The 16,762-nt window shown below is 39.8% G+C and overlaps 1 protein-coding gene across 1 annotated transcript; it reads right to left on the bottom strand.

Moving 5' to 3' along the window:
- Positions 1-664: 664 nt before the first annotated feature.
- On the bottom strand, positions 665-3,296 carry LOC127081659 (uncharacterized). Its single transcript, XM_051021895.1, has 4 exons — positions 3,122-3,296; positions 2,376-2,851; positions 1,912-2,156; positions 665-1,150 (listed from the first exon to the last, which is right to left on the bottom strand). The coding sequence occupies exons 2-4, from the start codon at positions 2,822-2,824 to the stop codon at positions 915-917; spliced, it is 930 nt and encodes a 309-aa protein (XP_050877852.1). The 5' UTR covers positions 2,825-2,851; positions 3,122-3,296; the 3' UTR covers positions 665-914.
- Between the last annotated feature and the right edge of the window lie 13,466 nt (positions 3,297-16,762).

Below are 16,762 nucleotides of genomic sequence, written 5' to 3'. Positions count from 1 at the left end.
GATTCGTGCTCCACGTTGACCAAATGAAAATAAATAAAAAATTAGGGGTAGCCTTGACAGTGGAACCCAAAGAAAAACTACCATGTTGAATTTGTGATTATCAGTAAAAGATAAGAGAAAAGAATTATTAATAATAACTATTATAACACTTCCAACTTATAGGATACATAAACTCAATCATAAATTAACAACACATCATGGTAATAATAATTAATATCAATATGATACTAAGACATACAATTTAAATAGGAATGCAATCCTATTATAATTTTTAAAGATACTATCAAATCAATTATAATAAATATCAAAATCTCAACCAGAAGAAAAGAAGAGAGAATGAAAGAGAGGAGGTGAATGAGAGATATGTGAAGAGAAGAATATGGAAGGAAGAGAAGAGGAGAGGGGAAAGTGCATTGGATATGGATGAGAACCTACTGGCTATGCTAGGGGAATGAAGTTAACATTTTGAAACTCAAAGGATCAACTTGAAAACAAATAAGAAAAATGAATCTAAAACTAAATTTTATGATTTATTTAATAAGCTAAGTTAAAGGATTTGCTTAATTAAAATGCAATACACTGACTTTATAGTGTAAACAAAGTATGGACCTTTTAGTGCCAAGAAACTACTAATAACATAAATCAATCACCTTGCTGGTGAGAATAAATGGAAAATGAATAAAATTAATTGTGGAATGTCTCACATATTTTCGCACTGTTTAGTATTTTCTCGGGCATGTTTGTAGCCATGCACATAAGATATACAAAAAACTCCCTTTCAAAACCTATAATTTTAAGTTTATAACAAACAACAACAACAACAATTTCTTGCATCATGCTCAAATTGAAAAGTACGAAGAATACAATAGTTTTTCTCTGCTACCAAAATTGAAGGACATGATTGAAGAACCTGGTCATAAAAAGCATTTAAGTCTTGCAAATGTCAAATAGCCTGTGTGACCTCGAGCTTCACCACAAGGTCTAGCCATGACAGAAGAAGTAGAATCGCTGAGAACATAGTTTCCATCTGAACACTGTCTCCTCTTGCGAGAAAGAGAACCATTAGAACCATTGTCATCTCCATGAAAGCTTTCCATTTTCTCTTCCCGAACTTCATATTGGCGTAAGAGTACCTCAAATGTTCTTATATCTTTCACATAAGCAAAATATAAACATAGGACTTGTTAGTGGACCCATTATGAGATAGGGTGCAGGCTAAGTTGTATCTTATGTTAGAATACATGTAAGAATAAATAGAATAGAAGAATCAACTTAAGTAAAGTCAGCGGTTCGAACCCGCTTTATGTTGGGAGGAAAGAACCCGCTTTATGTGTCAAGCAGGTTCCCCGATAGAGATTAATCATAGCTAAACAATAGTGGAAACATCTCTAACTCCCAGTGGACAGTAATTTAAGGTTATTTCCCCTTTTATATCTCTTAATGCAGTTTTATTTGTCTTTTGCAATACAACTTTGTTCGAAATTTATTTCCAAAGTTTCATCAATAAATTCACAATTATCCAGTAAATTAAGAGTAAATCAGTAGGATCCAAACTGATTCTAACAGAATTCTGTAGAAAGTTGATGCATGTTGCATAAGTAACTTGAAACAGAAAGAAGATGCAAAAAATGGAGGAAAATCAGAAAATATAGATGATGAAAGAAAGAAGAAATCATCATCGAAGTTTATGAAAATGTGTTTTTAAAATAGATAGAATATTTTTTTAAACTCGAACTTTTTAAAACATTGTTTTCATTATTTTCGAAAATGTATTCACTCTAGTTTGCTTCTATCTTCTCTTTATCATAACTAAAAAGGATAGTACAATCAAATGTCATTTCATTTACCCTCATACAAAGTAAAAATGAAAAATGAAAACGTTGTTGGATAGTAAATTGGTCTCGAAAGTACCTGTGAAGCAGGACTGAAGAGCATCACACGATCGTTGTACTTGTTCAACACACGGAGAGAATGAGCACAATGTGGCATCTTGTTTAAGCATTTTTGCAGCGGAAGGAATGGCCAACCAAGGTTGAGGTAGATCCAAAAATACAGAGTCGGCCTTGCCAATAAATTCATCAGGAAATCCCTTGCCCTGAATGTCCCTAACTCCCACACTGATTAAGCTGCTTAAACCTGTTCTCTCAAAATCATCCCTACAAAATAATTAAAAAAATCAAGTTGAACTTGTTAGGCAACGGTATTGATTGAAAAACAGTACAAAAAGTTTCACATTCACTATGTATCAAACTTAAATCATTCAAAATAATCCAGAAGTCACATGTGAAAGCTACATACATACAGACAAAACATCATATTATGTAAAATACAATTTCTAAAGGAAGAATCTCAGTATCTTCTTCCTTATTTGTTACCTAGCCAGTGCAGCCCTTTGTTCATGGAAATCAAATGTATAGACATGTCCTTTAGGTGCGACTGCTCTTGCAAGTGAAGTAGTTAAAGACCCACTTCCAGTTCCCGATTCAAGAACCAAACAACCAGGAACAATCTCCAAGTTCATGACAACCAAACTAATATCCGCAATATAAAGAATTTGAGTCCTGTGACTTAACACCAGAGTCCATAGTTCTGGTGTGGGAGCTAACAAGTAAACAAAACCACCCTTACTGCTGAATACTTTACCCCCAAAAGGCTTTCCAATCCAATCTGAATGTTTAAAAACACCAAAACGATTCTGTAAAACCGAACCCTCAGACACTGTTACAGCCTTCATATTGTCATGCCTCTCGTAAACAATAACCAGATCGCCATAACTAATCGATCGATTGAACGATATTCTTTTCTCAGGATGACTAGCCAACATATTGAAAAAGTCTTCAAATCCTTCAACCTAGTGAAAAAGAACAAATATTGTCATCCACAAAAGTAAGAAACCAATTAACTTAGTAGCACTTATAAGATAAGTGATTATCATATAAGTGCTTATGATGTAAAAATTAGTTCAATCCAAACAGTTATTTCATTTCATTGTTTTTCAACATTAAGTCAAATTTTATGAAAACAATAATTACATACATTTACCATTCAACTTAGTCCCCAAATTCACACAAATAATTTGAGTATATAAAACTGATGAAAGTAAAAGCAGAATTGTTATAACCTGAAACTCTAATTAAAAAGCTGAAAACTTGCTTTTCCCAATTAATGGCTTTAATTTTGAAGTTGAGGAAATTAGGGTTCGGAGGTCGATCTGTTTTTCATATTATGAACCCGCAAACAACGGCATTGACCTAATTTCTAACTAGTAGCCGTTCGGTTTTGATTAATTTGAGTTTAATTTATGGAATAATAAATATGCAAATTATACTAAGACAAAAAAAGAATATGCTATGACAGTGTAAAATATTTTTTCACTATCAAATAATCAGAGACGTGCATTCCGCCAAATCACATTTTTTATTTTAAAATATTGGTATGACATTATACTAAAATTAATCATTTAATAATTAAATATTAATGAGTAGAAGTAATTAATAATGTAAATAATTATTAAATATATTGTTTATTAATTATAATATTATTAATAGGGGAAAATTAATTAATGTCTTATGTGTTTGCCGATTTCATACGCAGTCATTCCAATACGTTTGTCTCGATGGCTATTGAAACACTTATCAACTCTTAACCTATTTTTTTATTTATGCTCGATTGATGATGGAAATTGTTAGGTGAGAATTTCGACATCAGGTTAGACGTGATAAAATAAGGAAAGAAAATGATCTTTGGAGTTATCTAAGATTTTGACGGATTTGTTGTTCGACAAGAATATCAAACTCAGGGTGTGTCAAAATCTGTCTTCTGCGTAAGAAGATGAATGTGAAACTTAGGGATAATTTCAAGTTCAGAATGTTACTTTGACGAAAGGGTTGTTCGACACATATTTGAATTTTGAATGACAAAGGAGTAACCATATTTTATTCTTATCCACTTTTGATAAGAAAGGATACGTAGAACGTACTCATGGGTCGAAGACATGCTGAGTGTCACGTGTCAGCGCCTGAGAGAAGATTCGTTGGAGACAGTTATTTCAATTTAGTATAAATAGGTGTCCTTATGTTAGGATTAGTGTGTTCAATTTACTGTACAATCAATCATATTTACTCAAAGTATCTAGTGTGTAGAGAAAAGAGTACAATTGAGAATGTACGTGTGATAACACCATTATACTCATATCAATTAAAGTTTTTTTATATCTTCTTGTTTAACAATTGTCTTTTACTATCAGTCTTTTTATTAAGCGTTGTTTTATACTTCACTTGCATTTTTATCATTTATCTTCTTAAGAACGCTTTCATCAAATATTTTTATTTAAGGATATTGTCGAACTGTCCATATTCTCGTATATGACTTTTAGAACAATAGCACATGTCCTAGGATCAATCTGGTTGATCCTGCGAGTAACCAAAGTTTCTGTAATTTGGAAGACCAGCGGTTGTTTACCAATTTTCACGGTAAACAAATTGGCACGCCCAGTGGGACCGGTGCTAGTATTTTCTAAAAGGAAATTTTTTTTGTTTCTTCATTCTTCAATATCTCTTTGTATAATCTCGTTGCATGTTATTGAGAAGTGGTAAAGTTGCCACAACCAACGAGGATAGATCAAGGAGAGGGTACACGAGGAGAATGGTGAACCCATCAGATAGTAAGAATCCTTCAAATAACAATGGAGAATCACCTTCTACGTCAGCACCAGGGGGAAGTACGGTGGTGGCATCTACTGTCGAAGTGGTACCAGCCACGGAAAATTCGGCGCCCGTGCGTTCGAGGGCCCATAGTAGGCCTATTTTGTCTTACGTGGGGCCACAAGCCCCACCAACGAATCCTTTAGGGACACAAGGGTCACCGGGGACTCCCACTCCAAGGGGAAATCAAGATTTTAGGCCTTATGTTAGCGGTTTTTCGATGCCAGTGAATGGTCGCGAACAACCCTATGGCATGCCAACGACGATGATGACAAATTTACATAATTCGACATCAACATATGCGGACCCTCTGACGAATATATATTCGCCATTACAGGGATTTGAGTCAGGTTTAAAAAATCTGGGTCGAAACCAGCCTTTAGGGGCGGGTATTCATACTCAAGTGTCGAATATGATGAAGAATTCTGCAGTGGTGTTGAGGCAGCAAATAGACGAAAGTAACCATGACATGGTCCAGATGCTGGCCCAAACAATGTGTACGATATTCAACCCATTAATCCAAGATATGACCCAAACGAATCAACAAATGATAGTGCAAATTACGCGCATTGCATATTTCTTTGGTGTCTCACAACCCCCTCAACATCCTCAAAGGGGATGGACAAGAGAGAATCAAGGGATAACCGTCGAAAATAACCTTACCATTAACCAGGCCCCACGAAACGCACAACAAGCGAACATGGTGAATCAAGGGATAGGAGTAGAACCACCTAGGGTCGAAGCCCCTAGGGTTGAACAACAAATCCCAAGGGAACCACATATAGTGTTGGCAAATAGGCACCAAGATGTTGATGAACTTATACAGAGAATTTGACATGATGATATGGCGGCGGACAATAACCTGACAGCCATGGTCGAAAGAATCATAAGGCGAAATGGCGTAGACGTTGGCTTTCATAGGCCAAACTATACGTCCCCATTGTCTGAGTACATTCTGCAGACGAAATTACCCCCTAGGTAGAAAGTCCCTAAATTCACCAAGTTTTTTAGGGATACGAGTGAATCCACTGTGGAACACGTGGCGAAATACTTCATAGAGGCGGGAGACATTGCAAACAATGAGGGTCTTAGGATAAATATTTCCCAAGCGCTCTTATGAAGAACGCCTTCACGTGGTTTACCACATTACCAGCGAATTCCATCCACACTTAGACTCGTTTGGAAAGACTATTCCATGAGCAATTTTACGTGGGACAATCGAAGATAAATCTGAAAGAATTGGCCAGTATTAAATGAAAGTTTACTGAGTCAATAGATGATTACCTAAATAGGTTTCTTCGACTTAAGGCAATATGTTTTACGCAAGTGGCTGAGCATGAGTTGGTCAAAATGGCGGCTAGAGGCCTTGATTATTCTATTAGGAAAAAGTTGGATACCCAATACCTGAGAGACATGGCCCAGTTGGCTGATAGAGTTCGACAGGTAGAACGTTTGAAGGCTGAGAAAGCCAAAGCAAACAAAAACAATAGGAAGGATAGAGTAGTCTATGTCGAACTAGGAATTAACGAACTTGAAATGTTCAGGGAGCAGGTAGATTTCAACAAAGTTGAGGTCGAGCTTGCTGAACTGAAGCAAGGACCACCTTATTCCTGCAATGTTCTAACTTCTTCAAGCGAGAAAAACCCAGTCGAACCAGACAAAGACCCTAGGTTCCCGAAGAAGACTTATATCTTCGACGTCACTAAATGTGACGAAATCTTCGATTTACTTGTTAAAGATGGCCAGATGATAGTGCCTCATAACGCTAAAACTCCCCCTCACAACGTTTTCTTTTCACGGACCTTGTGCAAAGCGCTATAAGAGACGGAAGACTCCAATTTGGAGACAAATCGAAGATTCCCATGAGGATCGACGCCGACCCTCTTCAGGTAGCTGATGCCCATTATACTGACCCTTCCATGATTAACATGGTAGAAATTTCTGAAGAATTTGGGAAGGTCTGTATGGTCGAAGTGGCTGACGACTTTAAACAGGAAGCTATAAAGGAGGTCATTGAGGATCTCCATCAAGTGGTCTCAACAGAAACTGTTGATGGTTTCGCCAGAGAAGTCACTAAGGATCTCACTAAGGGAACCATTGTCAGTTTCACAACAAATGAAACCACTGAGGGTTTCATACATGTAGACATGACTGAGGCCACTGAGGGCCTTTGAGTTAAGCTACAAGAACTAAACATTGCTGAAGATGTCAACATGGGAATCAACATGGTTGATTTAACTTCGAAAACCGCCAAAATGAAGGTAAACGAAGGAAGCCTCCGACAGGAGGAGTACAAAAAAACGGCCTACCCTAGACAGGAGGAAGGGCTGGTTGAATTCCTCCATAAGTGCAGAGGAAAAGGTCAGAAGTTATGTTGTGCCCAAGGTGCAGTTCGATTTTCGACAAGAAAGCTGCGGAGAATCTCGAGGGGATTCGACTGGCCAAAAGGGGGAAATTTGAGGGATTCAAGAAATATCCAAATATCTGATGGCAGGTGGGATCCCAGAAGGGCTTACCCCTTCAGGCATACAGGCCTTCAACTTATAGGCCTACTACGGAAGCCCCAAGGGACGCTTGGACGAAACCAGTTGGGGGGGGGGGCAAGGCCACCAAAAATGGAAAACTTTCGATGTCAAAAGAGGATCCTCAGTGGACTATCGAAAAGAGTTTCAGGCATAAAAACAAGTGGCCTATCATTCCGAGAATTATAAAGGGAAAAACCCGATGTCCCGATCCCAATGGAGAAGGTAACAACGGTAGAGGAAAGCCGACAGAGAAGCTGCATAACAGGCGAAGCCTGAATCCAGTAGCAACATGATGCCCATGCAAGAAAAGAAGTCGGTCAAAAGGAAGTTATTCTCTCCTCAAGAGAAGGTGCCTGCGCCAAAGTCTGATCATGACGAAGACATGGTGACAGACGACTTCGACACAGATTCTAATGCCTCTCTGGACATTGTGTGCAATGTGATGTTTGTCCTTCCTAGAGAATATGACCAAGTCATGGAGGTCGAGGAGCCAGAAGAAATGGCTAAAATGAAGATGGTGAAACACAAGCCTATGTGTTATTACATCATGAACAACGGTTGTGTGGAAGAGCAAACCGCCTTCTTCGAAAGGCCAGATGAGTCGATGAGGAGTAATCTAAAACCTCTATTTATCATAGGCAAAGTGGAAAATATGGGGGTAAATAAGATCCTCGTCGATGGTGGAGCGGCAGTGAACTTGATGTCGCATTTCATGCTAAAAGGGTTCGGTAAAGATGACACTGATACGAAGCCTCACAACATGGTTCTCTCGAACTATGAGGGGAAAGTAGGAGCTACATTAGGGGTGATACAAGTGAACCTCACTGTCGGCACAATAACAAGGCCGACAATGGTCATGGTAATAGCATCAAAAGCCAACTATAATATGTTGTTGGGTAGGGAATGGATTCATAGCATATGCGCATTCCCCTCTTCGATGCACAAAAGGGTAACCATCTGGAGAAGCGATGGGATTGTGAAGAATATAGAGGCGGACCAAAGATATTTTGTGTTTGAGGTCAACCATGTGGGCTGGAGCAGTTTCGATAGGAACCTGACCCACATAGCGCCTTGCAGTCCAACAGGTTTTGATCTTTCACCTGCGGGGCAACGCATTATGCTCACTCTATTTGCACCCAACTTACGGGTTCCAGTGGGATAGAGAGGTAGTTGGAAAAGATGACTTCGTCTATGGAGGTGTCAAAGGTATCCAACCTACGGGTTGGGGAAGTGAATTCGGTGAAGGTGTCTGATTTACAGACATTAAAAAGGATTTCGGCTTATATAGCCGAAAATAAATTAAAAGTGGCCTTGGAGGCCGGAGTTAAATACATGGCTATCGAATCCAAAGGAACTGAAATTCACTCCGTTGGTCCTGTAAAGGATTTCAAACCAGAACCACCTGATAAGGGTCCAGACGAAGTGCAAGGTCAGAGGCTCGACGCCATCTTTGATGAAGAGCCTTTAGGTTTCGAAAAGGATTCGTTAGCAAGTAACACGAAGATGCTAGCACAGGATCCCTTGGAAGAAATCGACTTGGGGACAGGGGGGATCAAAAGGCCCACGTATGTAAGTGCCAATATCAGCCCAGAACTCAAGATCGAAGTGATCTAGCTACTGAAGGAGTACAAAGACTGCTTCGTATAGGATTATGATGAGATTCCTGGTTTGAGCAGAGATTTGGTCGAATTGAAGTTGCCAATAAATCATGGGAAGAAGCTTATCAAGCAAACCCCGAGGCTATTTGCACCCGCAGTTCTGTCGAAGATCAAAGAGGAGGTCGAAAGGCTTCTCAGATGAAATTTCATCCACACCACCAGGTATGTCGAATGGATTGCTAACATAGTATTGTGGAGGAAATGCTAATAGATTCTGCCGCAGGACATGAGTATTTTAGTATGCTTGATGGATATTTTGGATATAATCAGATTTTTATCACTGACGAAGATGTGCAAAAAACGGCATGTCGATGCCCCGAAGCATTAGGCACTTATGAATGGGTAGTAATGCCTTCTGGCCTAAAAAACATCGGGGAAACGTATCAGCGGGCAATGAACTCCATTTTTCATGATTTCATCGAAACGTTTATGCAAATCTACATAGATAATATTATGGTTAAGTCTGTTTCAACTAAAAAATCATGTAGACTGTAACACCCCAATAAAAAAATAAGATAATTATTTGATTTAAATTAATATTATATTTATTAATTTAGTTAAATAATTGGAATTATTGGATTATTATTATTATTATTTTGGAATAATAATTATCGGAAAATATATAAGTGTGAAGTAAGAAAAAAGAATCCCATTTGGTAAAAAGAGTTTTACGTGAAACAGAGAAGCGGCTGAAAAGTGGAAAGTAGAGCAAGGGCAAAGGTTGGAGAAGAGAAAAGCTTGAAGCTTAAAGATTCGCCGGATTAACTCAGGTAAGGGGGGTTTATCGTCGTTTAATGGGTATTATGGGTTAGCATGTAATGGGTAGTGATAAACCGTTGAATTGACCCTAATTGGGATTTGAAATGCTGAGAAATTGTGATGAATAAGTTGTGTGAAAACTGTAATTTGAATCGATAATGGTGTGTGTCGTAAATTGCTGGACGTGTAGCTTTTTACGGAATTGGAATCGGAGGTCCGGAAGTCCTCCAACGGCGGAAAATGCGGAGAATTCTGCATTCTGCTTTGTGTTAGCGCAGGAACAGCTTTCTGTCTTGCGTTAACCGGTTAACCCAGGGTGTTAACCGGTTAACACTGTGTTGTGTTGTGTAAAAACTGTTGTTTTGCTTGCGTTAACCGGTTAACCCAGGGCGTTAACCGGTTAACACTGTTGTGATTGCTGAGATATTGCTGTTTGTGCTGCGTTAACCGGTTAACCCAGGGCGTTAACCGGTTAACACTGTTAAGTTTTGGGCAGGAAGCGTGTTTGTGCTGCGTTAACCGGTTAACCCAGGGCGTTAACCGGTTAACACTGTTGCAGAGTGGGAAATTGGTGTTTTAAATGTTGTGTGCTTAGTCGATGGTTGGCCTATGTTGGCGTATGATGTAATAGAGATTAATTCCTGTTGTTTTGAGTAGTAAGGGTATTAGTAGAGCGTGCTAATACTGTGATTAATTATTTGACATGATATGATGTTTGATACATGTGTGGATGATGTATGATGATATGCATAATGTTGTGAATGTATATATTATGCATGTGTTTGTGAATGGACTATTTTATGGCTTAGAGTGTGAGCATATGTCCATTGTGAATTATTGTTGATGATGTTGCATTGCTAGGTGATTAGCATGCATATTGTGGCCTTTATGGTGGTAGCTAATTCCCATGGTGAGGAATTAGTGATGTTAGTCATTTTGGACTGTTGTTGACGTTTGCATGCTAGGTGATTAGCGTGCATAGCATGGCCCTTGGGGTGGTAGCTAATTCCCATGGTGAGGAATTAGTGATGTGAGTCACTAGGTCTCAAATGAGTGGGACTAGTGAGCTTGGTAGCCGTACCTGGATTTGGTCGGTGAAGTTGAACTATATGTTCACGAATAGTCGGTACCGCATGCATGGAGTCTCATTGCATAATGTATGTATGGCGTATAATATGAATGGATGTATTCCAATATTATACGTGTATTTTGTGTTGGTGTTGAGTATGAATTGAGATTATAAGTGTGCTTTATGTTGGTGTTGAGTATGATGTTTGAGTTGATGTGCCGTTACTGAATGTGTGTTGTGATTAGGGTGATGAAATGTGTTAAATTACTTAACATTGCATGATATTTTATAATGCTTATTATATCGATTGAGGAACTCACCCTTACAACTATTTTTCAGGTAACGAGCAGTGATTGAGTAGGAGCTAGTGCTTGGAGTCTAGTGTAGTTCCTTAGTGGGTCATGCTCTGGTAGATGTAACATCGGGATGGGATGTTTTAATTGTTTTATTGTTGGTTGTTGAACCAGTTTACATGTAATGTGTTACATGTTTTGCATGATTGATTTGATTTCTATCCGCTGCGAATTATGCAATGTTTATTTTGATTAAATAAAGAGCATGACAGTTATTTTGGTGAATGGTGTGAAGTGATTGTGTGACACCCTTAATTGCATATCTACTCTGATATATATTTGTTGTTTTAATTAAATATTTGGGGTATTTTAGAAGGGTGTTATATTAGTGGTATCAGAGCATAGTCGGTCGAGTCGAGTCGTAATTATTCTGTTTCCCCTGTACGGGATAGGTGTTGTGTAACCCTATCAGTACTTATTGTTTTAGCTTGTTGGGTTTTCAGAATAGAGAGGGCTGGAAGAGGTAGAGATGATGCTGCGATTGCTGAGGCTCTGGGTATGCTAGCTGGAGTACTTGGAGGGAACCCGAATGTTGTGGGAATGGGAGCTGCTCGTCAACTGAGTGAGTTCCAGAAGAACAATCCTCCAATGTTCAAGGGAGCATACGATCCAGATGGCGCTCAGAAGTGGTTGAAGGAGATCGAGAGAATCTTCCGGGTGACTGAGTGTGCCGATAACCAGAGGGTCAGGTTCGGTACGCATATGCTGTCAGAAGAGGCTGATGATTGGTGGGTTGCTACCCGCACTGAGTTGGAAACCGCTGGGAATGCTGAGATCACTTGGGCTGTGTTCAGAGAGAGATTCCTGAGGAAGTACTTTCCAGAGGATGTCAGAGGAAAGAAAGAGATAGAGTTCTTAGAATTGAAGCAGGGTAACAGGTCTGTTACTGAGTATGCTGCTAAGTTCACAGAGCTGTCAAAGTATTACACTCCCTATAATGAGGCTGCTGGAGAATTTTCAAAATGTGTGAAGTTTGAGAACGGGTTACGTCCTGAGATCAAGCAGGCTATTGGGTATCAGCGGATTAGAGTGTTTTCTGATTTGGTGGACTGTTGCAGGATTTTTGAACAGGATTCCAAAGCCAGAGCGGAGAGCTATCAGCAGAGGGTTGATAGGAGAGGCAAGAATCAGAATGATCGTGGGAAACCGTATGCAGCTGGCAAAGGTTTCCAGAGACAGAGTGGGATGAAGAGGCCTAGTGGGGGAGACTCTAGTGCTCCTGCTAAGTGTTACAGATGTGGTCAGGCGGGACATCGTTTCCACGAGTGTACCAGTGCTGAGAAGAAGTGTTTCAAGTGTGGTAAAGGTGGTCATTTGGCTGCAGAGTGCCGGTTGAAGACTCTGACTTGCTTCAACTGTGGAGAGGTGGGTCATATCAGTCCACAGTGTCCTAAGCTGAAGAAAGAGAACCAGTCGGGAGGCAAGGTCTTTGCTTTATCGGGTTCTGAGACTTCTGCAGATGATCGTTTGATCCGAGGTACGTGTTATATTAATGGCTTTCCTCTTGTAGCTATTATTGACACCGGTGCTACTCATTCCTTTATATCTTTGGACTGTGCTGTGAAACTTAAGTTAGAGATATCTGAGATGCATGGAAGTATGGTGATTGATACTCCTGCGAAGGGTTCAGTGACTACTACTTCAGTTTGTTTGAATTGTCCTTTGAGTATTTTTGGTAGAGACTTTGGGATAGACCTTGTGTGTCTTCCATTAGTGCAGATTGATGTTATCTTGGGTATGAACTGGTTGGTGTTTAACCGAGTTTCTATCAACTGTTTTGATAAGACGGTGATATTTCCTGAGATTGAGGAAGGTAAGGATTTGTTTCTATCAACAAGGCGGGTGAATGAGGAAGTAGCAGGTGGGGCAGAGTTGTTTATGATGTTAGCGACTTTGGAGGCTAAAGATAAACTGGTGATTGGCGATCTAGCCGTGGTGTGTGATTTTCCTGATGTGTTTCCTGAAGAAGTGAATGAATTGCCGCCAGAGCGTGAAGTTGAATTCTCGATTGATTTGGTACCTGGTACTAGACCGATATCGATGGCTCCGTACCGTATGTCTGCTGTTGAGTTAGCTGAATTGAAGAGTCAGCTGGAAGATCTGTTGGATAAGAAATTTATTCGTCCGAGTGTGTCACCGTGGGGTGCACCAGTGTTATTGGTTAAGAAGAAAGAAGGTACTATGAGGTTGTGTGTGGACTACAGGCAACTGAATAAAGTGACGATCAAGAATCGGTATCCTTTGCCGAGGATTGATGATTTGATGGATCAATTGGTTGGTGCGAGTGTGTTCAGCAAGATAGATTTGAGATCTGGGTATCATCAGATACGTGTGAAAACTGAGGATATTCAGAAGACTGCTTTCAGAACAAGGTATGGACATTATGAGTATTCTGTAATGCCTTTTGGTGTGACTAATGCGCCTGGAGTATTTATGGAGTATATGAATAGGATTTTCCATCCGTACCTAGATAAGTTTGTGGTGGTGTTTATTGACGACATTTTGGTGTATTCGAAATCTGAAGAAGAGCATGCTGAACATTTGAAAGTGGTTTTAGAAGTTCTCCGAGAAAAGAAGTTATTTGCTAAACTGTCTAAGTGTGAATTTTGGTTAGAAGAGGTTAGTTTTCTTGGTCATGTAATTTCAAGAGGTGGTGTTGCTGTTGATCCTTCTAAAATAGAAGCGGTGTCTAAGTGGGAAGCTCCGAAGTCTGTTGCTGAGATTCGAAGTTTCCTTGGATTGGCTGGTTATTATAGGAAGTTCATTGAGGGATTTTCTAAGTTGGCGTTACCGTTGACGATGTTGACCAGAAAGGGGCAAGCGTTTGTTTGGGACTCAAAATGTGAAGAAGGTTTCCAAGAGTTAAAGAGAAGGTTAACTACTGCTCCTATTTTGATATTACCGAGTTCGTCGGAATCATTTGAGGTCTACTGTGATGCTTCATTGTTGGGTTTGGGTGGTGTGTTGATGCAGAATAAGCAGGTTATAGCTTATGCTTCGAGACAGCTGAGGGTTCATGAGAGGAACTATCCGACACACGACTTAGAGTTGGCAGCTGTGGTATTTGTTCTGAAGTTATGGAGGCATTACTTGTACGGGTCAAGATTTGAGGTTTTCAGTGACCATAAGAGTTTAAAGTATTTGTTTGATCAGAAAGAGCTGAATATGAGACAGAGGAGATGGTTAGAGCTTCTGAAGGATTATGACTTTGGTTTGAATTACCATCCGGGTAAAGCAAACGTAGTGGCTGATGCATTGAGTCGGAAATCATTGCATATGTCTATGTTAATGGTTAAGGAATTGGATTTAATTGAACAGTTTAGAGACTTGAGTTTGGTGTGTGAGAGTACTCACAATAGTGTTAAATTGGGAATGTTGAAGTTAACGAGTGGTATTCTGAATGAGATTAGAGAGGGTCAGAAATCCGATGTGCTTTTGGTTGATAAGTTGACTTTAGTGAATCAAGGTCAAGGTGGTGAATTCAGAGTTGATGAGAATGGTGTTTTGAAATTTGGTAATCGGGTGTGTATTCCGGATGTTACCGAACTTAAGAAGAGTATTCTTGAGGAAGGACATCGTAGTGGCCTGAGTATTCATCCTGGAGCTACGAAGATGTATCATGATTTGAAAAAGTTATTTTGGTGGCCGGGGATGAAAAGAGAAATTGCGAGTTTTGTTTATTCCTGTTTGACTTGTCAGAAGTCAAAGATTGAGCATCAGAAGCCGTCTGGGCTGATGCAACCGTTGGCTATTCCAGAGTGGAAGTGGGATAGTATCAGTATGGATTTTGTTTCGGGTTTACCGAGGACAAGTAGGAATTTTGAAGCTATTTGGGTGATTGTTGATAGATTGACGAAATCGGCTCATTTCATTCCGATCAGAATGGGTTATCCGTTAGAGAGATTAGCCGAGTTGTATATTGAGAAGATTGTAAGTTTGCATGGTATTCCGTCGAGTATTGTTTCGGACAGAGACCCGAGATTTACATCGAAGTTCTGGGAAGGTTTGCAGAAGGCTTTGGGAACTAAGCTGAGATTGAGTTCTGCATATCATCCGCAGACTGATGGTCAGACTGAGAGGACGATTCAGTCATTAGAGGATCTTTTGAGAGCTTGTGTTTTGGAAAAGGGAGGCGCTTGGGATTGTTATTTACCTTTGATTGAGTTTACCTACAACAATAGTTTTCATTCGAGCATTGGTATGGCACCGTTTGAAGCTTTGTATGGTAGGAGATGTCGGACGCCTTTATGTTGGTATGAGTCCGGTGAGAGTGCTGTGGTTGGACCGGAGATTGTTCAACAAACCACGGAAAAGATTAAGATGATTCAGGAGAAGATGAGAATTGCTCAGAGTCGTCAGAAGAGTTATCACGACAGGAGGAGGAAGTCACTTGAGTTTCAAGAGGGAGATCATGTGTTTCTTCGTGTCACTCCGATAACTGGTGTTGGTCGAGCTTTGAAGTCGAAGAAGTTGACACCTCGATTTATTGGTCCTTATCAGATTTTGGAGAGGATAGGGGAGGTAGCCTATCGTATCGCTTTACCGCCGTCGCTTGCGAATTTGCATGAGGTTTTTCATGTGTCTCAGCTGAGGAGGTACATTCATGATCCGTCGCATGTAGTCCAAATAGATGATGTACAGGAGAGAGATAACCTGACTGTTGAAACATCACCTATGAGGATTGAGGATCGAGAGTTGAAGCAGTTGCGGGGTAAAGAGATTGCCTTGGTGAAGGTAGCTTGGGGAGGACCAGCAGGTGGCAATGTGACTTGGGAACTTGAGAGTCAGATGAAGGAATCTTATCCGGAGTTATTCGCTTGAGGTATGTTTTCGAGGACGAAAACTCTTTTAGTGGGGGAGAGTTGTAACACCCCAATAAAAAAATAAGATAATTATTTGATTTAAATTAATATTATATTTATTAATTTAGTTAAATAATTGGAATTATTGGATTATTATTATTATTATTTTGGAATAATAATTATCGGAAAATATATAAGTGTGAAGTAAGGAAAAAGAATCCCATTTGGTAAAAAGAGTTTTACGTGAAACAGAGAAGCGGCTGAAAAGTGGAAAGTAGAGCAAGGGCAAAGGTTGGAGAAGAGAAAAGCTTGAAGCTTAAAGATTCGCCGGATTAACTCAGGTAAGGGGGGTTTATCGTCGTTTAATGGGTATTATGGGTTAGCATGTAATGGGTAGTGATAAACCGTTGAATTGACCCTAATTGGGATTTGAAATGCTGAGAAATTGTGATGAATAAGTTGTGTGAAAACTGTAATTTGAATCGATAATGGTGTGTGTCGTAAATTGTTGGACGTGTAGCTTTTTACGAAATTGGAATCGGAGGTCCGGAAGTCCTCCAACGGCGGAAAATGCGGAGAATTCTGCATTCTGCTTTGTGTTAGCGCAGGAACAGCTTTCTGTCTTGCGTTAATCGGTTAACCCAGGGTGTTAACCGGTTAACACTGTGTTGTGTTGTGTAAAAATTGCTGTTTTGCTTGCGTTAACCGGTTAACCCAGGGCGTTAACCGGTTAACACTGTTGTGATTGCTGAGATATTGCTGTTTGTGATGCGTTAACCGGTTAACCCAGGGCGTTAACCGGTTAACACTGTTAAGTTTTGGGCAGGAAGCGTGTTTGTGCTGCGTTAACCGGTTAACCCAGGGCGTTAACCGGTTAACACTGTTGCAGAGTG

The sequence above is a fragment of the Lathyrus oleraceus genome, chromosome 1, assembly GCF_024323335.1.
Source record: "Lathyrus oleraceus cultivar Zhongwan6 chromosome 1, CAAS_Psat_ZW6_1.0, whole genome shotgun sequence".
NCBI lineage: Eukaryota > Viridiplantae > Streptophyta > Magnoliopsida > Fabales > Fabaceae > Lathyrus > Lathyrus oleraceus.
The sequence above is the reverse complement of the archived record's forward strand: the minus strand, read 5'-3'. Positions and strand labels throughout refer to the sequence as shown.

What these genes read in the sequence shown, in the direction of transcription:
- LOC127081659 (XM_051021895.1), bottom strand. Translation starts at nt 2,824, where the DNA reads ATGTTGGCTAGTCATCCTGAGAAAAGAATATCGTTCAATCGATCGATT. An exon ending in CAAAGGGCTGCACTGGCTAG is followed by an intron (nt 2,157 to 2,375) that starts GTAACAAATAAG and finishes ATTATTTTGTAG; the next exon opens with GGATGATTTTGAGAGAACAG. An exon ending in TCTTCAGTCCTGCTTCACAG is followed by an intron (nt 1,151 to 1,911) that starts GTACTTTCGAGA and finishes CTTATGTGAAAG; the next exon opens with ATATAAGAACATTTGAGGTA.